General features: G+C 39.1%; 1 protein-coding gene across 12 annotated transcripts in view; it reads left to right on the plus strand.

Annotated features, from left to right (window-relative positions):
- Positions 1 to 24,941, plus strand: part of AGTPBP1 (ATP/GTP binding carboxypeptidase 1) — a 70,540-nt gene that overhangs the window by 499 nt on the left and 45,100 nt on the right. For 4 of the 12 annotated variants that reach the window (XM_031602422.2, XM_090132566.1, XM_031602425.2 and 1 more), the window contains exons 2-5: positions 614 to 757; positions 16,200 to 16,327; positions 17,372 to 17,442; positions 23,311 to 23,441. In XM_031602422.2, the coding sequence (XP_031458282.2) occupies positions 17,411 to 17,442; positions 23,311 to 23,441 (163 nt within the window). In that variant the 5' untranslated portion in view covers positions 614 to 757; positions 16,200 to 16,327; positions 17,372 to 17,410. Of the gene's footprint in view, positions 1 to 613; positions 758 to 6,460; positions 6,761 to 6,862; positions 6,997 to 7,131; positions 7,258 to 7,288; positions 7,539 to 16,199; positions 16,328 to 17,368; positions 17,443 to 18,531; positions 18,659 to 22,185; positions 22,207 to 23,048; positions 23,218 to 23,310; positions 23,442 to 24,941 lie in introns of those variants that run through there. The other 8 variants (XM_031602423.2, XM_090132560.1, XM_090132558.1 and 5 more) reach the window with 8 other exon arrangements.

The following is a 24,941-nucleotide window of genomic DNA, read 5'->3' on the forward strand; positions in this document are numbered from 1 at the left end:
CATTTTCCATTTAAAATGGAACAGCTAACTTTGCAATTCACTCTTCCAATTCAACACACTCCACGCACAGAGCAACTGCACGTGGAGCTAGGCAAAAGGAGAAAAATCTGTGCCGACTGTCAGAGCTCTGATAGCACCTGCCGCGTCAGAAAGAGCTGTCCTTTCGGATTCAGTGGCTTCAGGGATGTCTTGGGGGATAGTTCCATCGTTCTGCACTGCAGTCCTGTGTTCTGGGAGGATGCCCTGCTCTGTGTGGTAGATGACTTGTATCAGTCATGTTATGATTGCAAAGAACAGATCTCTGATGCTGAACCTGATGGTAGCTAAGCATCTGTAAATGAAAACTAGTTACATCTACTTCCCTATAGCAAGGAATATGGTGCCCGAACCAGAACTCTGTAGAAAGAGTGCTGAATTTCTGGGGAATTCTATGTATACATTTCAAGATAAAAGAACTTCTCAGATTATTGTTGCAGATGTGATTATTATATAGGTATGAAATTAATTTTAAAACCTGCAGTACTTAATGTAAATTAATTTCCAAAAGGGTATTAGTTTTGAAGTTTGTTACCTACATTTCCATTAGCACACGCTTATCTATGTTTCTGTACAGGCTGAACAGTAAGAATTATGACCTGGCTTTTGTGACGCGTTTGTGGTGACCTCATTCCAGTTCTCAGTAGACCGGTGGACCTATGGTAACTGACTTTAAGTACTTCTCTTGGCAAGAAAATTACCAGGAGTGAAAGATGAGAAGGTTGGTTGGTTGTGTGAAATGTGCATTACAGTTTAAAAAGTTACTTTGTGTACACCGCTGTAAACAGTAAGCTGAAGTGCGTTCTACGAACATAATCGAAGCATGTTATTTTTCTACAGTACAATTAAGCAAATTGGTAGAGCAGAGCAGACTGATCTATGTGGTACTTGCATGGGACATCCAAAGAAATAAAACTTTTAAATTTATTTTTAGTTTTCATGCACACTTGGTTTACTAGTTACTAATACTTAAAGTGCTTTGGTGTTTAATACCAAAATATCTTTCTGTTTAGATGTTAAGATCTACAAGGTACTCAATACTAAGCAAAATAGAGTTGGGGGAGGGTTAGAGGGAAAGGCAAAATGCATGAACTATATCCAGAACAGGTGTTCTCTCTTCTTGGTAGAGTGGGACTCGATTAAATTATGAGGATTATGAGGAACTTTCCTAAGCATTAATTATGGAGTACCTTTGTTCCTGTGATACAGTAAGAAGATATCACCATGTACTAGATCTAAATAGGCTGCTCTGTTTAAGGAAACTTCAGCTAACCATGCACTGACTTAGAGTGTAGTCAGTTGACTGCCTGCTCTTTTTTTTTCTTTCCAAAATGATATTAATTCTGAAAGTACTGATGTATTTTGTATGAATTTGTAATTCAGAGGCTATTTTTACACTATAGCAACTCATATTAAAACATGAATTTTTTAAGGATACTGACAAGGAGATATGAGCAGACTTGTTTTGTACAATTCAGCATAAAGAAACAAATGAAAAAAAATCCTGTAACAGAAATTTTGATTTGCAGAGTGAGCTTCTGCAGCCTTTGAAGTACTATATCCCAGAAGTCAATTGAGTTAAATAGACAAACGTAACTTACCTATAAGTCTTCTCTGTTTATAACACGTTCTCATACTCTGGAAGTTGCTACTAAAACATGCTAAATAAATGGAAACATTTAAGAGAAAAGTTTCCTTTGTTTGCTCTAGGAATCAAAAATCGTGTGTGTATTTAAAATATACATCTGTTTATCATTTTTGAGAGTTGACAGAGTACTCTCCCTTCCTTCAAGTATCATCTTATGTCCATCATAGCAAGAGATTACCTGCTGCGAAGTTATTTTCAGTTAGCATTTTCCAAAGAAGGAAGTATCTCATCATCTTTATTCAAAGCTATTCCTTACTTGTTGCTTTGCTCAAAGAACAGCTGAAATTTTTCAGGAACCTGGAATTTCTTTGTGTCTTGTCAACAGAAATAATTCATGCAGGGAGAGGGGGGAAATGTGAAAGCATACAGATACTTTCATAAATAGAAAGAAGTTGAGCTGCAGCTGGGCTGCAGTCTATTTTACTTCTTACTTTTCTTTAATATGCTTGTATATGGAGGAGTTTACCATGGGCTCTTCCTGATTAGTGGCCTGTTTAAAAACAACAACAAAATCAACTGCCCCCAGTTTGCAAATTTGTAATGCTTTTTAGCTATCAAATTCTAGTGCACTCACATTGATAAAAGTATCTATGATAACATATAGGATATGAAAGGATAGTAAAATATTGCCCTGAGTGCGGAAATTAGTTGAACTAAATGACGTGCATAAATTCTTCTCCCTCTAACAAACAAAAAAACAAACTGAAAATAGAAGCTCTTGTTTGACTGTAATGCAGGATAGTCACTTCTTCGTTTTTTTTCTTTGTTTTGTTTTCTCTTGTTGTTGTTTTTAGTGTCTTGTATGTATAATTATAATTTATCAGTAGATGTGTGATATAAGTGTCTGACTTTGTACAAGCCTCAGTACAAGCATGGTGCATCACTTTTGAAATCTTTTCCTACCTGTCCTGTTTTCAGCTGGTGTCTTCTGGCTGGAATGGTGCTGTGTTTTGGATTTATGAGAAAAAACAACGTTGCTCTGATGCTTTAGTTGTTATTGAGCAGTGCTTATGCTAAGTCAAGGACTTTTCATCACCTCACTGAGATGAAAAGTGGGAAACTGGGTGTGCAGAAACAGCTGGGATGGGACAGAACTGGAACAGCTGACGGGGATGTCCTGTACCTAAATGGCATCATGCTGAACAATAAAACTTGGGGACTTAGCTGGGAGGGCTGCTGCTGCTCAGGGCCCGGCTGGGCATTGGTAACCTGGTTGTGTATCACTTATTTTGTATATATGCATATATTTATTATCATTTCCCTTTTTCTTTGTCCTATTAAACCATCTTTATCTCAGCCCACAAGCTCTACCTTTTTCTGATTCTCTCACCCATCATGCTGTGGGACTGGAGATGAGGGAATAGCTGTGTAGTGCTGAGCTGCCTGCAAGGTTAAACCACACCACCATACCCAAAACACCCTTCCCCTGAACACTTAAATGAAAGTATCCACTAGGCTACAAATCTATACTTCTGGAATTAGTCTGTGCAAAGAATATTGATGGGTGATTTCTTTTGTAGTGTTGTAAAAGCAAGAATATCTGACTGAGACACAGATGTGAGGTGAACTGAATTGCTTTTGTGTGTGTTGAAACACATACATAGCAGAGCACAAAAGATCTTCTCAAATGTGAAAGAGAGGCTATGTTAGAAAAGTACCAAGTATTCTAATGTTTAGAGAGAAATTACATATCTAAGAGATAAAGGGACAAAAGCAAATTCTCCAGTGTGTATTCAGAGATAAGTGTTGGCTCTCAAATAGGGGAGTGATTATTTTTCACAGTTAAGGAGAGCTGGTAGCTGTTTATCATCTGGAACTGACTGGATTTATTCAGTATACAGGGGCATAGATTCAGGCAAGGCAGACTGAACTAGTACAGATAAAGGGACTAATAAATGACTGAACTAGTAAATGAGGGAGTAACTAGGTGATAGGGATACTGAGGATGAGAGGGGGTAGAATCAAACAATCCTTACATATTGTTACCATTAAGAGTATTTTGAAGAACATTTTCTTATCCTTCTGTTCTTCCTGCTTCTATAGGGGATAGTTATCAACTTTAAAAATTACCTGTGATTATTTCAGTTATGTGTGCTGATTTTGCAAGACTTGGTGCTGCGTATGTATTGGTAAATGTTGAGATAATGGAGATAATAAGCGTGCAGCTGGGGATGGCAGCCTTTCTTTGCATCTTTTGCCTTTGCGTAACCTTCAGAAAGTGTTGCTGGAGTCACTGCTTTTATTACCTTGCCAAAAATAGTAAATGAATGCAATATGATTTGTGTAAACATATAAGCTACTCTCTCTTTTTTTTTTTTCTTTTTTTTTTTTTTCAATTTATGTTGCTGGATGTAGACTCTCTTAGGGACTTGCTTTTCCAGATTAAGTTCAGATTGAGACAAAATTTTGTTTAAATAGCAAAATCAATGGCTTAGTCTTGTATGGAACCAGTTCTGCACTGCAAGGCATTATTGCTGTAGCTGTTATTTTCGGAATAGAGTGCCTGGGTTTGTCCAGCTTTTTCTTAATGGCAGTAATACTATTTGTCATCATCTTATTTGCAAAACACCACAGATTTATGTTTTCCAGTGGCTAAATAAAAAGTTATTTGTTTACAGTAAATATTTCATCTGGAATGTTGAAAATTCTGTGAAATGAAATAAACTGTTATATTATTTTGATAGTATCTGATAAATGTTTAGAATTGTGTTCTAAGTGTGATTTTTCAAGTGTATCTTTACAAAGGATTCAAACCATTGACTTTTCTCTGGAATGTGTTTGAAAACAAAACTAGGGCAAGTTCTCACAGTCTCATGTAACTAAATTCCATCAGAACTGGTGAAAATTCTTACGCAATTAAGAACAATATTGGTCTGTTACTATGTTTGTGCATTTGTTCTAAAGGCAAACTTGTTTTCTGTAGAAATAAGTCCTAAATGTGGACTTACTTTATCTGCAAAAGAAAAAAAATAATAAATCTAGTTTCATTAATGACCTTCAACTCCCACAAGCAGATGCTCTGCTAGAAAAAAACCAGAAGAGTTACAGAACAATCAGAAAATTTGATTTAATGTTGTGTGTTCTTTCTCCAGCAGAGGATTCTCATGTTTTCAGCTGATTTGTTTTTTGTCATGTGCCAGGACACACACAGAGGTATTTAATAATATTATTTTCTGAACAAACTTAACTGCCTCTTTGATCAGATTAAAAAAAAGGAAAGGAAAGAAAAAGATTTTTATTTATATTCTTCTTATTTGCTTTTTACTTGCCAGTGCCTGCCTGATACTATTTCTGTCTTTGACTGAGTCATACTTGAGTTTATTCTACATCTTCTAATGCCCGACATTGCTTTAGAGAGAGTTTAAAATCATTCTATGAATAGAACTTCACAGAAAACTTTCAGCTGCATTGTTTTCTGTTTTAAAGTATTCTCTCTTAACAGCTGTCAAACATGACTGCTATTTTGGAACAAGTAAGACTATTCCTGCTCAGTGCCAATATGCTGTTAAATTCCCGCATTCTGATTCTCTGGGTCTACTTATTCAAGATAGATGACTGAAGAATTTGTTAAGTAGGGGATGGACAAAGCTCCAATCAAACCTGTGTGTTTTCTGATTGTTCACAAGGTCTAGGAAGCGTGATTAATTTTTAAGTATTTGCTGGATAAAGACCAAGTAAGTAACTGGTTATATGTCTTAACCACTCCTATCCATTTATTTTAATATGATGGAAAGGGGAATTCAGAAAGCGTAATCAATATTTATGCATAAATGACATAATGATGGAATTAAGAATCTGTTATATCACCTTAAACTTAAATTAACTCCACCAAAACAGAAGCTGACTTCCCTGAGCAGATGGGCAGAAATTGGCTGAAACTAACAGCCAGGCAAACACTGTATTTCACCAGAACCACATAGGAGGGCTGGTATCTACCTGTACTCTATCAGAAGCAGACGTGGTCCCAACTGTCGAGTTTCCACTGACTTGTCACTAAAGCAGTTTTATTCCATGTTCAGAAGGTAAAGATATAGATGTGCTCTACACAGGTCATGTGTGGATTGCTTCATGGATGGTAAGCACAATTTATCCAATACCACAACAAGCAGTAATTGTGAACTGTTCTTCAGGTGGATCAGCCCCAAGGACAAGGTGACAACTGTCACCCAAAATGCATAGCTGTTAGTTACTGAAATAGTATTGAAAATCTTTAGTCCTGTCCTTGGGGTTAGAATAAACCACAGCATATAGGGCAGTGGTTGCAGTAACTATAACTAGATGGATAAGGCATATGTATTTTGAAAGGCAAGATGCATAAAAGCGTGTACAATTTAGAATCTACATTGTGCTGTATGAGAAGCAAGATAGGTAACTCTGCAGTTACACAGTGTTATTGGGAGACAGGCGTTGCCCTCGACGGAACCATTACCTATGATTACTAGTATATGAGAGATTTGGAATGGATTTTGATTTATCAGCCTTAACTAAAAGGCTGCTTCTCCTTTGTGAGTCTTCTAGATTGTCGTTATTCTTGCACATTTCCTTTCTCCAATTGAGGAACTTCAAGAAATGTTATTTGTTGGTTGTTACGGATGGGAGTGTGTCAAGGAGCTGTGTTGCTGACGTCTAGAAATTGTCAGCGAGCTGAGTGGCTCAGACCTGGGTACCACAAAGATTAATTTGTTATAAAATCTAATGGTTCGGGCTGTTTCTTTGTTTTGGGCTTTTACAAATCCCCAGCCTGAGTTTTCTTTGGTGCTTCCTCAGCACGCTGGGCAGCAGGGATCTCTGTCCCACCTGCAGCTGCGAGCACTTCTCTCCCACGAAAAAAGGGTGTGACAGTGCTCGCAGGCCGGGGCAGGGACGGCTCGTGTGACAGAGGACCGTGTGACACTACAGGACCGCCGCGGGCGAGGCTAATTCACGCGACTCGTCGCACTGATCTGCAGCCATACGATTCTCACACGCCTCCCGGTTCGTGCAGCCGCCTGAGGCGGCCGCTCCATCTCCCACCAGCCGGCTGCGACCGCAGCGTCCGAGAGCCTGCAGGGAGGGCCCGCGGCAGCAGCACAGCAGGTGGGGAAGATCTCGCCGTGACAGGCGGAGGGAGGCCGGCTCCGAACCCCCCGCCGGGGCGCGGGGCGCCTGCGCAGGGCCGGGGCGCGGCGGGCGGTTCCGTGACGCGCCGTGTGCCGGCAGGTTCCTGCCGCCGCGCGGATGAGACCGGCGGGGCGCGGCCCGGCGCCCCCGCCTCAGCGCCGCGGGGTGAGGGGCTCGCTCTGCCGCCTCGCCCGCGTCCCGCCGCGGCCAAGGTGAAGTCCCGGGGCGGACCGCGGGGGCAGGGCGGGGCCGGGCGGGGCAGCGCGCGGTGCAGGGAGGGGCCGGGGCCGCGGCCGCGGCGGAGGCAGAAGCGGAATGGGGCTGCGGGGCCCGCCTGGCCCTGCGGCGCCTGGAATCCAGCGATGCGCGCTGCCTGCATCCGCCTGCGGAAGCCGCCTGGCGCCGCGGTAGGCGCCGTGCTCGTTTCCCTCCGCGCAGCTCCGCTGGCCTGCCCGGGGCGGCGGGCAGTGCGGGTGCGGCGCGGCGCGGCCCGGTCAGCGCGGCGCGGGCACGGCGCGGGGCCGCGGCTGCTTCTTCCTTGGTGCGCTGCTTTGCTTCTCTTCAGCGCTCGCGGGGATCTGGCGTAGCTGTATGCTGCAGGTGTCGTTGCGAGCGCTTCGGAGAGAAGCTAAGCAGTGAGCAGCGCGTTGCGGCGGGCAAGCGGTGTTTTTCCTCCGTGCCGGCTGTTGTTTCAGACATGAGAGTGAACCTGTCGCCGCCGGCTGTAAGCTCGGCGTCGTGCTTTGGGGCGGAGGTGAGATTCTGCGTACCCTTGTGAGGCAAAAACACTCTGCAACTTTTAGATAGGCTTGTTTTAGCGCAGGCTTTGTGTGTTTATGCGTCCGTCTCGAGGAAGTCGGCTACCAGCTAGGAGCGTTTCCCAGCAGCAGTGCTTCGATAGATCGGCGGCGTGCGAGCTACGCTATGCTGCATGGAGGGCCGCCTGCTGCTGAGGCTGGCAGCGCAGCGCTGCGTGTCACTGCCGCACGGTGACAGGGCACGGTGACAGCGCAGACACCGTTCTGTCCGTCGGCAGGCCCTGAGGGTGCAGCTGGACGCAGCGCCTCAGCATCTGCTCGTGAGCAAGTGCGGCTCTGCGCCGGCTTCTCTTACGGCTGTTTGGGTCTGTTGTGGAGCAGCAAGGCAGTCTCCTTTTCTGGAAACCTTGCTGTGTAACATCAAGGGCGTTTTGTCACATAAAACGCTTCATTTCTAATGCCTTAGCTCACTGTTGTGAGTTTATTTTTATGCCAGCATAAGTTAAGGACTTTTTTTTTTTTTTTTTTTTTTTTGGAGCCTTCCTTTTATTCTTCCAAAAAGCAAGGGGAGGATGGCAGAATAAGGAGTACTCAGTGTGGGTGTTTGTGTGAAGTGGCACCCAACCACAGGGGGCAGTGCTCGTGCTGAGGTTGTCCAATTCGAGTTACTTAAATTTGTCTTCCATGTGGTTTATGGACAAAAAAAAAAAAAAAAAAAAAACTGTTGTCTTGGTAGAAGCATTTGGCTGAATTTTGTTGCAGTTACTTTAGCCCTGCAGAAAGCAGCTTTCCAAAATTAAGCGTAAGAGGCTCCAACTAAAGCAGGGAGGCCTCAGGGAGGGTTGAAGCCCTCTGGGCTGGTAGTGCAGTTTGCTGTTTCACCGTGTGTTTTCAGTCTAGAGAAGATGTTCACCTTGCACTTGCCCAACATGTTGTCAGCAGCACGTCTTATGATGGCTCATGATGGGAGACAGGTTCTGGGCATGGCTGTACTCTGCTGAAGGTGTCTGGCAGCCATCTGCTCTTTTCCTCTTGACACGCATAAGTTGAAAGTTTTCTCATATTTCCACTGTCTGTGAGCCCCTTGCTCTTAAGAGGTTGTCCCTGTGATGTGGATTGCTAATGTTTGAAGGAGCTGAGTGCTATTCAACTCATGCTTTGGAGTAATGACTGCAGTAACTGAAGCATTTAAACTCCTTAAGGAACTTAGAGAGGAAGTCAGGCTTCTTGGAAAGAGTGTGTGAGTGCCGAGCAAGGCAGCTGCTTGTGATAGTGCTTAGGAGGGATTTGTAATGGCAGTGTGTCTCTGGGCCTGTTTTCAAGCCCTGCCACTATGCTCAGCTTTACTGTCTGATATCCTGTGCTAAGCATCAAGGAGATTATGAGCTGTTCAGTGTGTGTCCTGGATACAGGGACAATTCAACATGACTGACGCACGGATAGTTTTGTAACAGCTCTATACAGAGAGGCTGAAAGTTGTGGATGAGGGTTCTTCCTTTCTTCTGCAATAGCTGTGGAGATGTGTTCTGAAGGTGTTATCCCAAAAGCTTAATACACTGAGAGATACATGTGAGAGTTTTGCTGAATTTTTAAAAAATCTTATAATTGAAGAAGTGTTGTCCAGTGTTGTGTGTACTGGAGGGGAGGCATTACTGTTATAACTTTCACCTACAGTTAACAGGCCAAGTGTACAAATCAGATTTTTGGGAGTGTGACTGGTTGCTGAGAGATTTTATGGGTTGTGATATGATTTTATTTCTGCTTACAAACGAACAGAATCATCTTTTGAGAGCTGGAAATATGTTTCAGTTTGTAAGTCTGCAACGTGGAGTCACTGATTGCTTTTTTTAATTTTTTTTTAAATTTTTTTTTACCCTCTCCATTGGGGTTTCCTATAGCTCAGCTGGTGAAATAACAAGTGTGGGTGCTTGATGTTTTCGTAGACCTATCTGAGCTGCTTTGACAGTGTGATCACTGAGTTTGATGTTGTTCTCAGGCACCTCGGAGGTATAGCAGTGAGCCGTTGAGACATGGCCAAGAAATCAGGGAAATTGCTGGTGTTTCCACTTGTTGTTCAGGACTTAGTGAAGGGAGGTTCTTTGTTTCTACCATGATAGTCCTTCTCCTCCTGGCTATTTTTACTGCTCCCAGCTCCGCTCCTGGTCCCGTACCATTCACCTTCTGCCTGATGAAGGGGTTATGTTATCTGTGTGAGAAGCAGCTGACTTTCACAATATTTCTGTCAGCTTAAATCAAGCAAGTTTTGAACATGATACTCTGAGCATGATGATGACAAGTTCCTCATGTCTTGAGTATGGATATCGAGTGCTGGTAACTTTCTAGGAGTGTCTTTCTATGCAAGAAACTAAGTGCAGTTTTCTTAATTTGCTCTTTTCCTGCTGAGTGACTTTGTGTGTTGGCTTTGATCATTGATTTTTTTAAAGGGAGATGACTTAGATATTTACAGCTTTTTAGACAGCATATATCAGACTTGTTTTTTATAGCTGGTGGTAATGGGCTGCATGACATAGTTGGCAGGCTGCTGCACAGAGCTTTGCTGCTTCAGTCTCTTGTGGAGCTTAGTGTGCGTTGTTTTGAATGTCTGAGTATATACTGCAGTTTATCTAGTCACGTTGGAAAGTCAGCACTTTGTTATAATGCAGCAGTGGGTAAACTAATCAGCTGACTTTGTTTTCTAATATAAATATTTATAGCAGTGGGTATAAGGAAAAGGCAGTAGCTGATTTTTCTTTGAAGTTGTGTTCAAACAGATTTTTTCAGGGTCTTGGAAAGGAAGGAGTATTTTGATCCATAAACACCTTCAGACTTTGTGGTATGTGAAATGCTGTCCTATCAAAGGCCTATTTGCTTCTGTTTTAAGCTCTGGGGGGGGGAAGTAGGGGGAAAGTCACATGCCCTTATGTGAGTGGTAGGACTGTCCTTTGGAAGCACACTGAAGAATACAATCAATCATCTGAGCCATCAACAGGTTTTAGTAGAGCTCTGACTTCACAACTTCTTGCTGCCTTGCATTTACAAAGTTCTAAATCATTTCATTGTTTCTTATTTCATATCTGTTTTTTCTCTATTTTTAATTTACTATTATTTGATACAGTTTTATCCCCTGAAATTTGTATTTGTTGTGTCTTTCACATATTAGATTTTTCTTTTTGATTGTAAAAATTACAGTGATTTTGCTCAGCTGCTTGCTTCTACTATGTGGTAAATAGCGAAGAAATATTTTGTTTGCCCTGCACTTCTTGCACTTATCTTGAAGATAGGATGCAGCTATTTTTAAATGCAAACCAAAACATGGAAATATAGAGGTAAATATTTCTGAAGATTTTAGACTTAATTATCCAGATTTACATATTGAAACTGTAGCTTTGTTTTATCTCCTCATATGATTTGAAATCTAATAGTTAAAACTCATCTATTTTGAAAAAATGCATTTCTGAAATACTAAGCAGGCTGAATGAAGAATAGGCCTTAAAATATAAAGTAAATTTGTTAAGGAAAAGAGTTTCTGGCAAAAACAAATAGAGAAATCTAAATATCCTATAAGAAGAGCAAACTGAAGGATATCAGTAAGCTGTGCATATCTATTTTCATTTTTGATTTTCCAGTTGATTTGATAAAGAGATCTAGTGAACTGTCTTGAGAATGTAATTTCAGAGTACTTTGCAGGAAAGTCATAATATTAACTAGGGTTAATTTCAGAAGTGTTTTGGTTTTTTAAGGACTCTTTTTAACTTTAAGAAAATTAAAAGATATTTTAATGTTTTTAATTACATTTATTCTTCCATGAACAGCATTCCTATGTTAAAATATTTTAGACAACTTATGTACACGAATTCAGCTTATATAAACTCAAAATGTCTTCCAATGTCAGTGGCCAAACAGATTATCTTTAAAAGAGAGTTTTAATAACAGGATTCTAGCACAAAAGCGTTGGGGCTTTTTCAACCTCCGCAGGGTTCAGACGTCGGCTTCATCTGGCATGTTTTACATGTGCCACTTCTCAGCACCTCTGTGGCAGTTGCTTTGCTCCAGCTGACCAGTGCTACTCACTTTGGTCCCCACTAGCATGTGTATACAGGCAGGTATGTGTGTATCAAAAGCTTCAAGTTTCAGTGGCAAAGAATGGGGGGAAGAAATCTGAAATACTAAAGCAGGACTGCTGTTGCATAAACTAAACATCTTGAGCTTCAGATGTGAGATGAAATACATGAGAATTTTTCAGATATGATGCAAGGAAAATGGTTGTAAAAAATGCTCAGTACTGACTTGCTGTATAGGCTGTACAATTGTGATCATGCATTTTTGCTTTATAAGAAAGTTAGCGTAAGGCTTGAATTTGGTCTAACGGGCTTTTAGATGCCCACTAGCAATTAATGGGAAATAAGAGAGGGAAGAAAATATGCAACTAATGCATTTGACTATAAGTTCTTGTACAGGTGAGGCATGTATGTTGCTGCATTGGGTTTAATTTGATATCTTCAATTTTATTTTAAAATGACTTTTTAGAGTGCTTAGAAAGTTTTATCCCGAAATATGTGTTAAGTATCAAAATCTTTATCAAAAAAAGAAGATGCAAGAAAACCTCTGTGACCGAGCATATGAAGTATTAGGATTTACTTTTAATTTTTTTTTTAATTTCCACTTTTCATTTTTAGGCAGATGATAACTAACTGACTGGCAAAGTCTAATTGGCAACTTGTAGCTAGCAGTGTTCCCCAGGGGTACTGAGTCTGATCTTGTTCAACATTTTCATCAGTGACCTGAGTGAAAGGGTAGAGTGCATGCTCAGCATGTTTGCTGATGGTTGGAGGAGGGGCTGACACACCAGATGGCCATGCTGCCATGCCACGAGACCTGCACAGGCTGGAAAGCTGGGCAGAGAGGAATGTTAGGAGGTTCAACAAGAACAAGTGTACAATCTTGCACATGGGGAGAAATAACTGTATGCATCAGTACAGGTTAGGGGTTGACTTACTGTAAAGGAACTCTGCAAAGAGGGACCTAGGAATCCTGATGGAGAGCATGTTGGCCAACGAGGCCAATGGTATCGTGAGGTGCAATAAAAAGAACATGGCCAGCAGGTTGAGGTCTCCCCATCCACTCTACCCTGGTGAGGCCACGTCTGGACTTCTGGGTCCAGTTTTGTGCTCCTCTTCTGCCAGTGTCAGCACAGAACACAGGCATCAAATTAAATAAGTTTATTTTTACTTACATTAAAGAAATAAAATAGTAAGTGAAATAGTACAGCACGAATAAAACAACAAAGGTGAAAGGATACAAAAAGAATGTAACAGAATAGGCGAATGCACCTAATCATTACTATGCAAGATAAACTATAGTGATTAAGAAAGATACATCATCAATTGCCTGAATACCATCATTCAGATCTGCAATTGCTGGGGAACTCTGGTTGCAGAGAGGATTTGGAGAACCTTCTTCAGCAATTAGAACGTTCTACACAGTGTATCCTAGGTGAGGTCTCTGAACTTGCTAAAATGGGGTCCAGTTTTTATATTGCTGGATAAACAAGTTTGCATAATTTCAAGTGCGGGAATGTTTCATGTTATCTTCCTGTTGGATTCCACACAAAATCTGGCCATGGCTCAAGGAGGAACCAGGGGATTGTCTCTGTCTATTTGGGCTTTAGCCACGTTCTTCTCAACAAGGTCAGTTGTCTGATTTCACTGCTCACAAGGTTTTACTCCCTTTTAAACTTGCCTGTAAATAAAGAAAAGTCCCCTCTGGTTAGCATTGCTACAAGAGATCTTTATTGATTGGCATCTATATATATATTAATGTTAAAACAGCAAAAAAGATAAATATTGCATTGCATGTGTGGTATAGCATTTGGTTGTGAGGTGCATCTGTAGGTCAGCTTTGGTTCAGGACCTACTGTTCAGCCCTAAATACTTCAACTCCCCAGTCCAAAAAAGACATGGATCTCCTACAAAGATTCCAGTGGAGAGTGACAAAGATGGTGAGGAGCCTGGAGCACCTCCCATATGAGGAAAGACTGAGAGACCTGGGACTATTCAGTCTGTAGGTGAGAAGGCTGAGCGGGGTTGTCATTGCTGTTTATAAACTTCTGAAGTGCAGGAGTAAAGTCAGTGAGGGCAGGCTCCTGATGCAAGCAATAGTAGAAAGGGCAATGAGGAGAAACTGTAGCACACTAAGTTCCAGGGAGGGACTTCTTCACTGTGGCAGTGACAGAGTGCTGGAGCAGGGTGCGCAGAGAGGTTGTGGAGTCTCCTTCTCTATGGATGTCCAAAACCCATCTGGATGCCTACTAGGGAATCTGCTATAGTGGAGGTTGGACTTTATGATCTTCAGAGATCCTTTCCAGTCCCCGCAGTTCTATGATTCTGTGATGGTGAATGGTAAATTTGATGATTTTGGTGTTTCTAGTGCACTATGGTATTCCCTCCCTGGAAGCATTCAAGGCCAGGCTGGATGGGGTTTTGAGCAACCTGGTCTAGAGGGACGTGTCCCTGCCTATGGCAGGGGGTTGGAACTAGATGATCTTAAAGGACTCTTCCAACCCAAACCATTCTATGATTCCTGATATTTGTGTGAAAATGAAGAAGTATGTAAGACAAACCAAGGGGAATTATCTGATTTTAGTGAGGAGACTTCTCATTTGTTTGTTTTTTTTTTCTTTTCTTTTGAAACAGATAGTATTTCAGGTGCCACTTCCCCAGTACCAATGCATTTAGAATCACATAAGTATCAGAAACAATTTTTTTCTGTGCATCAGATGTGGCAGGGTGAGACCAAGGAAAAAGCTGATGTCTCTTTTGGAGGGTTTGGGCAACAAGTAACACGAGCACTTGATGTGTAGTCTTGGGAGATTATAGAAAGAGGAGAATTGTCAAAACTGGCAGTCAACAAAGAAAAGCTTAAATCTGTAAATTTCTTTATTCACACAAGAAGAAGTGGGTTTGGGGTTTTTTATGAAGGTGTATAGTAAGAGCTGGATTCTGTGACTGAATCATCATTGTTCTGTATTTTCTCCCAGAAATTCTGAGGTTATGTCATTTGTACTAGTGGAATGGAATTAATATGCAATATCGAGAGCACTGCGCTAGAATTACTAATTGTCCTTTCCCTCTCTGCACAGTTGCTACCTAACTTATGTCAATAATACTTCCTGTGAATCCTGTCTCAATGTCTGACCAGAGCTATTACTGTCTTGGAGATGCTGAGCAACTTGGTGTTCATCTAAAGTAGAAATCAACTCAGCATCGAAGTAGATGGTGTTACATGCCTCAGTAGTCTACGAGGCACTCCCAGTTAACAGCCCTGGATGTCAGGTGTGAATACAGTGGTGGCTGTCATTTAGCTGTTATTCTGAACAGAAGAAAATAATTTAAAAAAATGAGGAACGCTGTTACATAGTAGCTTTGTGGTTGTTTGTCTAACAAGCAGGAATGCAGGTTCTGTGTTATGCTTGCATTTCAGCACATCCTGAAACTTATGAGAAACCTTATGAGAAGTACTGGGTGTATCTTCTGCCCTTTTGATTAGGATTTGTCCATAGATTTCGTAGGACTGGAAGGATTAGTGAAGCTGAGTTGGTGGCTCAGTGACAAAGAATTCACTTGAGAGGAAGGCAAATACATGTCACATCTGGTGTGTTGTTACTTTTAGGGGGGAATGGGTAAGGTGAAAATAATGAAATGGACTACAAGAAGTTAGGCATATCTTAGCATTGCATTATTATGTATGTACAGCTTCTGATTTTGAACTTTACCTGCCTGAAGAAATTTACTATGAGGAATTTGTCATGGGATACTGTTCCACAGGCTGTATGAAATGACCGTGGGAGATTCCACAGAATCCAACTTGAAATTTAACTACTCATCACCCTCTACTCCCTTCTGGTTCACTCCATTCATTCATTCATTCATTCATTCATTTATTTATTTTCTTTTGGTTGTTCTTCCTAGTGTGCAGTGACTGCTGGTAATTTACTCTTTTCTATGCTATCACTGGCAGACAAGTGATATATGGGGCATTAGTTGTGCCCCATATATTTGTTGTCTTTACCTTTCTAGGAATCCTTTATTCAAATTAAGTATAGCATTTACAGTTTTAATATCACCGTGTGATTTCCTGTATCATCTAGTAGAACGTTAGAGAGATAATTAGTTACTTTACTCAACCCTCTGAATTGCTACTGTGTGGTGTGTTTATTCTTTTGTCCCTAATCCTTTTTGCTTTGTGTGTGTGTTTGTGTGTAGGAGTTCATTTTTACCTTTTTACCTGCTTGACCTGGACTGTTTGTATCTTAGCGCTAACTAAAGTTCAATATTTTATGTTGAATTTAGAGTCGAGGAAATTAAGACCTTGCTGTTCAGCATAGTTCAACTGTGTTGCTGGCTCCACTTGTAAGGCATTTCTGCACAGTGTAATATATAGACACTATTGGCACTGTCAGACTGTTAATCATCTGTCTCCCAGCAGGTCAGCACTGCAAACTAAATAGCACTTGGCTACTTGAATTCAAGAATCTTATATATTCCCCCCGAAGTAAGACCTGCAGTCTGGATTGAATAATCCCAACTGTCTTTTTTGTCATTTTGTCTGCTTTGTGATGAACACATTTATTCTCCTTTTACTATTCATTTTCTTTAAAGGAAGCCAAGATAGCGTGCAACTGAAGGTTACTTGAACTAATTTATGACAGCTGTTCACTTGAGTGAAGCTGGAATATTTGAAAAGCTGAGCAATTGCTTACTGGTTTTTGAGAAGATTCTGTATTCAGGTAAGCTTCGAAACAAAATTTCCTCATACTTCAGCTGCTTTAGACTTTTAGCATCTGGGATTTAGCACTGGAATTTGCCAGTAATCAAAAATTGGTTATTATATATGCTGAACAAACATTTTTGAAAAGTCTTACAAATTTGTCTATGGGGTGTGCATATTTCTTGCTGTCATTTCCCAAGAGAATAAGTGCAATATCGTCTCACCAGCTCTATCTTTGATTATCTTTTTTTTTTTTTTTTTCCCCTCTTTACCCTGTCAACTGTCTTAAAAGTAACCTGTTACCTTTTGGGAACACCATTGTGATTTTGATGTTAAGATTCTGTTAAGATTTTGATGTTAAGATTCTGTTAAGATTTGTTGTTGTTGTCACAGTAGAGTATTTATTATTCATATTAGACCTCAAATGGAAGTACTGAGGTTCAGTTAATGGTTCTGTAGACTGCAACCTTAATTGCTCAGAGGCACTGTTTGAGGAAGCAGTGTACCCTGAGGACACTATGTCCTTAAAAGGATAGGAAAATTGAGTCCTTAGCACGGTATGGTTTCTGTCCAAGAAATGTATTCAGGTCTTGCTTAAATAAGAACACCAAACACTCCATGTTTCTTGCTGTGCCACTATTCCTTGTTATCGTAGATGTGTAGAATAGTTGTCAGAAATAAATACTTTGTGGTATCTCACATTATCCAGAAAGTTTTTAAAAGTGCATATATTAGCTTCAGCAGAAGCTTTGTTTGATGATTTACAGTTATGGAGATGAAAATACTGCCTGTTAAATCTGTTGACATCAATTTCTGTTTTATTATAATCAAACTCAGAGCTTGGTAGGACTAAATTATAAAGTGGAACTACAGCTCATACTTACAATACAATACTTTATTTTAAAAGTGATAAATAGATTGAAGAGAGGAAGAGCTTGTGTCTGTGTGGAGAAGTATAATCACTGCGAATAAACTTAGCATTTCTAGTGCAGAGATATTAATAACATATGAACAATAAATAGCAATAGATATTGATAATTTGTGATTGTTTAATATCTTCCAGGTTATTGGAGATGGTGATTTGAAGAAAAAGATTTCAGATATGAACAAAGTAAAAGCATCATCTGAAAAAAGGTGAGTTTAGTGACTTCTCAGCATAAAGACATTTGAGGTTTGTAAAGAAGCAGTCCTTACGTTAAATAAAATATTGTTTATCCCTTATGAGAGTGAGTTGATGTTCTCCTTCCCCTCTACTCTGCCATGGTGGGATCACACCCAGAGCACTGTGTCCAGATGTTCCTTTTGAGGAAGTTTGCATTGATTAGCATAAAGTAACTTCAGTTTTAATGGATAATTTTTCACACTTAAAATGCTTAAGCAGTTATTCTCAGGTATATCCATATGTATGTTAATATGCATTCTATTCATTGAAAGAAATATCAGTGAATTTCACAATTTCATACAGTTACTGGTGAAACAAAAAAAAAAAAACATTTTTACTGAAGGAATTAAAGGATAACTTTATAACACTGCACGGGAGGTCACAAAATGTCATTATACAACAATTCTACAATCCAACAGTACAAGCAAATGTAATTACAAAAGTGTTTGTTACTTTTGTGATAGCTCATCTTAACATTTAAAAAGCTATGTGATTAACTGTGGGAGGCCATGTCATAGTTAGACAACATCAGGAAACTGTTGAAGGACTTTCAGTTTTATTCTTTTCTTCAGCTAGCACAGGTTGAACCATTTTGGTTAATCGAACCATCTGATCTGGTGTTTTAGAAAAATTCTCAGTGCAGCAAAATAGGCTATTTTGGCTTCAATCATAGTCCTCTGAAATTCTAGTTCTTTTCTAAATGAGTGAACGAATTTGTGAGAAGTACTTGCTGTACTCTGGATTTAAAATTTGTAAGAGGGTTATATAACAATTTAAATGAAAACATTTAGATTAGTCTTAGGTTTTGTTGCTTGTAGTAGTGGAACAGCTTGATGTTAAAGACTGATTATTCTTGCTTGTGCAAAAGTTGTAACCAAGAAAACAGTAAAGAAACATGTTTTCTGCTTAGGATCAGTTTCTCAGACATAATCATATGCTGAGTCAATCTCTTAGCAATGGATATTCTTGGAAACACTACTGACTGTAATACATAAAGTATTTAAAGAAAATTATATTTTTGTAGAGTGGCCACTTAAGTTTTGTTTTTTTTTTTCCTTTAGCTACTGTGTTAAAATGAAAGTTTCATTCCCTGTAACTGAAAATAATTTTTCCCTAAGTCATACACAAAAGTGTTTGATTGTTTCCAGAGATAAGTGAACCAATCCAGAATATCCTCTTTCTAAAGTGGTAAGTGGGGATGGTTGAAAGGAAAGTTAGTTTTGGAAATGGTTTGATTAGATTAAAAAAAGAAGGGGGTTGAGGGGAAGTGGAGAGAGAATTCTACCTACTTTAAATAAATTTTTTGCAGGCACACTGGATTTACTGCAGATAGCATGCTGGAATGCACAAGGCTTTTCTGTAGAGAAAGAAAACACTTCCTGATATGTAAATGTATTGGCTAACAGTAAATAGCAATTTCAGAGAAAGTAAACATAGTTGGGAAACTGACTTCCTCCATTTGATTGTTATTTTGGAGGACTTCTTAAAGATGAGTAGCCTAAAACTGTTCTGAGATAACTGATGTTTGACTACAGCTGTTATCTTTCTCATCTTGAGCAGACACTTAGGTTTTTGGACGTAGTTCGGTGAAAGTGCTACACAGTGGGTAATGGCGAGTTGTGAATCTAGTACTTTTTCATAATCACAGTAGGAATGCTTAAACATTATGAAGGTTGGTGGGGCTGGAATGAATGTCACTGCAATGAGAGGACTTTCTTAGAAAAGGTGTTTTCTTGTTAAGGAAATTCTTTTCCAAGTATTGACCTCTGTAGTCTACTCTTTGCTGTATGGGTAACTGCTTCCAGTGTGTAGATACTTGCAGTACATACAATCAGAAATGTCTGCTAAGCTTCATTTCAAGATGCTTAAAGAAAAGTTGCCTAGATCTGTCCCAGAAGTTACTTGTTGGCTTAAAAGCTCATGGGATTTAGGCTAAGTGCAGAAAGATGGAAATAGCAAGTGTAGTTCTTGTGTCTGTGGAAGTGAGGGAGAAGAAACTGAGTAACTGTAGATCAGTCACTTCTGGTCTTTGCATAGGTTTTTGGAAGAGTTAACAAAACAGGTGATATTTTCAACAGGCAAATGTGTTTTGAGATTTTCTTGAGAATTTATCTCATGTTTCACGTGGGGAGGAGTTCCTATGAGCAGGACAGAGGCATTAAATAGTATGTACATATTATTTTAATGAAGTTTTAGACATCGCTGTGTATGATACTGCCATCAGGAAGATAAGGCTGCTGCTTCATGTAAGTATCCTAGAATAAAGCACTGACTGAAGTGGTAGCAGTTATTCACTATCACAAAAATAAATAAGTAAATAAAATGCAGAGTTTTTCTGGATATGCTATTTTTTTTCTACTTATGGTCATAACTGAGTGAAAATACTATGAGGTTCAGCTAATGAAGTGAAAGAGAGGAGTACTTGTTAAAATTGCAGACAACTTGTATCTCAAAAGATCTGCAAAACATTGGAGGACCAAATGACTTCAAGGTACTTTTATGAAATGCAGAAAATGGTTTTTAACTATTTGATGAAAATATTCGTGCAAGATACTATATTTCGAGAGGAATATTATTGGGACAGATAAAGAACAGTAGGCATTCGTATTTGTAGTGAGGAACAACAGAAATATTAAGGTTAAACTGCAGTGATCAAAACTTTAAAGTTTGCAAAGCATTACAGTACATTTGCCTGTTATTCTGCCACTGTTTTTGCAGGCCATTAAGGACAGGTTGATCATATATCTGTCAGGAAGAGCAAACATAGTCTTGAGAATGGTGTCAGTGACCTCACAAAGCTTATTCTGGTGTTCTGTAGCTATGACTTTATAACTAGAAATAGTGGAAGCTATGTAAGCCTCAGTGACTATGGAGTGGTCTTACAAGAAAGTTTTACAGTGGGTGAAGTAAAAAAAAAAAAAAAAAAAAAAAAGTCTTTAAAAAAAAAAAAGGTTCTTCACACTGTGGGAAAACAAGTCTCTTACATAAGGTTGGCTGCAATGTTAAGGATGTTGTGAGATTCTGGAATGTCAGCAGCTTAACATGAAATTTAGTTCAACACGACACAGTTTCTATTGTGCCACTCTGATTATTTCCTTGTTTTACTTAGCTGTTGGATTAAGAACACTGAATTCCTTTATTTTGAAGAACCCTCTTCTAGATAGAGATATGGGTTGCTTGTTTGACAAGATGTATTTATTTACATTTCAGGTACCCAAAAGGCTTCCACAGTAGATTAGGCTTGCGTTTTGTTCTCAGGTCACATAAGTTATCACAGCAATGCTGTGCTCAGGAGCAGTCAGTCAGGCTGGCTACTATAAGTTGTGTCCTACAACCCTTCCAATTTACAGCAGAGACGTTGAAAGCTATTACAGTATTATGTACCACTAGGTATATTAGTGTAGAATTTAATAAAAGTCTAATTCCTGCTTTAAGGAGAAAAACTCAGTCTTAGAAGAGGACTTTGATTCATATTTGAGCACAGACTCTAGGACTGCTATCATTTTCAAGAATGCTTAACTGGGTGTTAAGAAGATATGCAATCTATTTGGCTATATTTCTGCTCAAGGACTTCTTGCAAAATGAATAGCCTAAAACAGTTCTCAAACTGTTAGCACTGGTTGCTCTTACTAGAAATTCTAGCCCCAGGAGAAGGTTATGCCTCTAAATTGTTGGAATTAAATTGTTATAGTAGCCTACAGTGAGGATTATATACCCTTCCTAGCCCCCTCAAAGCTTTTGCTAAGTTTAAAGATACTATGTTAGGTATTAACTAGTCTAAGTGGTATATTACGTCCATGTACCAGTGCTGCTTTTTGGCTCGCTATAGAAGTAAAACATCAGATTTGCTTTGAAGTGGTTATTTCTTTAAACTATATTTTGAACTATTTCTTCTTTTATTTTGTTGCTATCCACAATTGTTTCCTACTTGGCAACTAGAGGTATATTTCGCTGTTAGACTAATGATATAACAAAGCAGCAGTGACTTACACACCCTTCCTCCCCTACCCTCCGGCTGTAGCTTCTTTGTGAGTTAGCTGGGCACTTTCTTGTTTCATTTTGGAGCTGGTGAAGTTAACATCCTTTCAAAGTCTCTCTGTATATCAGATTGACCGGGTTTGGGTTAATTTTGTAGTATTTTGAGTTCAGTGAATAAACAGAGGAATAAAAAGAAACAGAATAAAGCTTAGGCATATAATTGTTGCTTTATTACTACTATTCAGCCTGATATTGGGTGGTGAGAAAGAACTGGAAATGATTATGCTTTAATCATACACATTATGTGATATTTGAGGAAGACATTTATTTTAGATCAAAAAATACTCTTAAATTGAAGTCTACGGAATGATGTTGATTTAAGCTTTGTAATTAGTTTTGCTGCTCCTTACTACTGATGTTAAAAGATTATAAGTATCATCTATAATCTGAAGGGTTTTTTAAATTATGCTGCTTATTTAGATGTCAGTGTGGGAAAGTAATAGTCTTGGAAACATTTTCCTCAGCAGCTATTACCGGTTTGCTTTCACAGCAGCATGACCTTTGTTGTTAGCTGTCTTTTTTTTTTGTAACCTTGATGTTAACATTTTTGTCCATATGTGAACTAATTTTTTTAACAGGTGGTAGCTTGTGAAGCCTTTTTACACATATAAAATACAAATGAAGAAGTAATAATTCTGCATTATTATAAAAGATACGGACTGACTGTATTTATAAAGTTAATCTTATATACTTTCACTGTAAGTAGTCAGGACAATGTGTGTGTGTAACATGATTTATTGTTGACTTGCAGAATTTTAACAATGCAAATGTGTAAAGTTACTTTTGTTTCTCCTTCAAAGTAATCTCCTCCATTTGGTTGTATGACTATAATTCGAATATTCAAAGTTTGTCTAAAAATCACTTTCTTATATGAAAACTGTTCTAAATAATTGTTATAGCCTGAAACTGAAGAGAAGATAAAATGTTTTCTAGACAAACTTTATTTTGTCACTATAAGTATTTACATTCTTTTTTTTCTGTGTAATCTACCTGTCTTTATAAATAATTTCTTATGTGAAGTACATTTACAAGGCAAGTTGTGATATCAAACATTCTTTGTCAAAGCAGGCCAAAACACTCTGTGTTCAAAACAAATCCAAACTCTGATCGTACATTTGGGGATTTCCTGAAGTTGTGGTTGTTCTTTTTGTTTTTTTTTTTTTAACTTAAAATGGAAGACTTTAGCTAATGAACACTGGCTTACTTACAAATGATGATCTTTTTCTTCATTTCAGAAAGAACAGCCTGTAAGAAAATTAGTCATAGAAACTACCAGGAGCAGTCATTTTTGCTTCTGTCACTGCTAATACACTCCACTCACCTCTTCAGTGTGCTCACATCCACTAGTTGGTCTCCATAGATGTTCAGTAAGCACTGATGAACATCAATGGGTGCCATGTTTCCTATGTGTATTACCCACCTTTGCTTCTGTTTCAGACTGCCTCTCTGTTGCCATTGGTTGCATGGCAACAAAGTGTAAGATGATATTGGTGGGAATGTTCAAAGGCTGTTGCCATACCACCAGCACCTGCTTGTAGGTCATGGAGCAGTGTAATAATTAGGACACTTTTTGGAGCAGCCCTTGTATGAAGAAATATGCCTGTTTTCCAGTCAAGATAAACTACAGAAGTGAAGTAGCTGTGCTGTGTAGTCTTCACATGGGACTTCTGGGATTTCTGCTTTTAGTATTGGGTTTTTCTGTTGTTGTTGTGGGTATTTGTTTTTTATTTATTTTCTGATCTAGTATTTGATATCATGCTTACTGTTAATATATAAATGAAGATAAAAAATCTTTCTTTTAGTGTTTCTACCAGTTCTCGGACTATGTCTTTGCTGTCACAGCTGGAGAAGATCAATTTGGACTCTGTACTGGGAGAAGCAGATAATGCCAGATATGTTACTGCAAAGATTCTTCATTTGGTCCAGAGTCAGGGTAAACAACTGAGTTTTTTCTTTCTAATAATTTTCCTTTTGAGCCTTCCTACTTCTGTTTCTTACTTGGCTGGACTTTTAATTTTTGCTTCTACTTGCTGAGCTTTGTTATCTATCTGTTTCTGTAATGGATTTTTGAAGGCATCTATCTAAGACCATGATTAATGTTATCTGGTTTAGTAATTGTTACACTGAATACATTTTGTATTGTCAGTACAGCATATTTTTTGTAATTTATATTATACATAAAGTATAATATATATGTGCGCAGTTATTTAAGTAATAAGTTTAAGTGTTAAGGACACTTAGTGTGATACTGTCGTATCTGATACATTGTAAAATATTTAACTGCTCCAGGTAAATTGATATAAAAGGAAGTAATCTTCTTTTAATAAATCACAGAATCATTAAAGTTGGAAAAAGACATTAGAGATCATCTAGTTAAACTGTCTATGTATCACCAGCATACCCACTAATCATGTTCCTGAGTACCACATCTACATGTTTCCTTAACATCTCCAGAAATGGTGACACCACTATGTCTCTGAGCAGTCTGTTTCAATACCTCACCATTCCTTCTGGGAAGAAATTTTTCCTAATATCCAACCTGAACTTCTCCTGCTGTAACCTAAAGCCATTACCTTTCATTCTGCTACTGGTTACCTGGCAGAAGAGATGGACCCCCACATCCTCTCCTCCTCCTTGTATTAAAGGAGATAATTGTAGAGGGCAATAAGGTTTCTTCTGTGCATCTTCTTCTCCAGACTGAGCAATGCACAGTTTCCTCAGCTGCTCCCCAGAAGACTTGGTCTCCAGATCCTTCACAGCTTTGTTGCTCTTCTGTGGGCATGCTCCAGGGCCTCAATATCTTTCTCATAGTGAGAGGATCAGAACTGATACTTGGAAGAATATCTTAATATGAAGAATAAGTTATTTACTGTTAAATGATTCATTTTTAGTTTTAATGCTGCTGGATGTGACGTGTTACCACAGTACACTAATATACTGAAGTTGCCTCCTATTTACTTCCATGGATATGACAACAGATATAAAGAGCACAATAACACTGGTTGACAGAGGAAATTCTCAGCTACAAAATACTATTTCTCAGCATTTTTACTATTGATGAACAAGAGCCTGCTTGCCACACTCATAAAAATGTGCAACTGGTAGAGATGTTCTGCTGTCACCACTGCTGGAACACACCACCGCTGTATTCACATCCACTGTTTGATCTCCATAAATACTCAGAAAGTATCAGTCAGCACTATTTTTTCCACATGGAGGAATTCAGTGACACACCTTCGCTTCATACACACTTCCATGTCAGACACCATTTTGTCAGACTGCCCATCCACTTCTGTCTGTCACACAGCAGTAAAATATAACCAAATATTGGTGGGAAGGTTCCACCTCCACTGCTGTACCATTAGCATCCACTTGTGATGTCGTGGGCATAATGAATAGGAGGCATTACTTTCAGAGAACCCATCATAAGTGA

This window comes from Phasianus colchicus, chromosome Z, assembly GCF_987193195.1.
Source record: "Phasianus colchicus chromosome Z, bPhaCol1.hap1.1, whole genome shotgun sequence".
In the NCBI taxonomy this organism is placed as follows: domain Eukaryota; kingdom Metazoa; phylum Chordata; class Aves; order Galliformes; family Phasianidae; genus Phasianus; species Phasianus colchicus.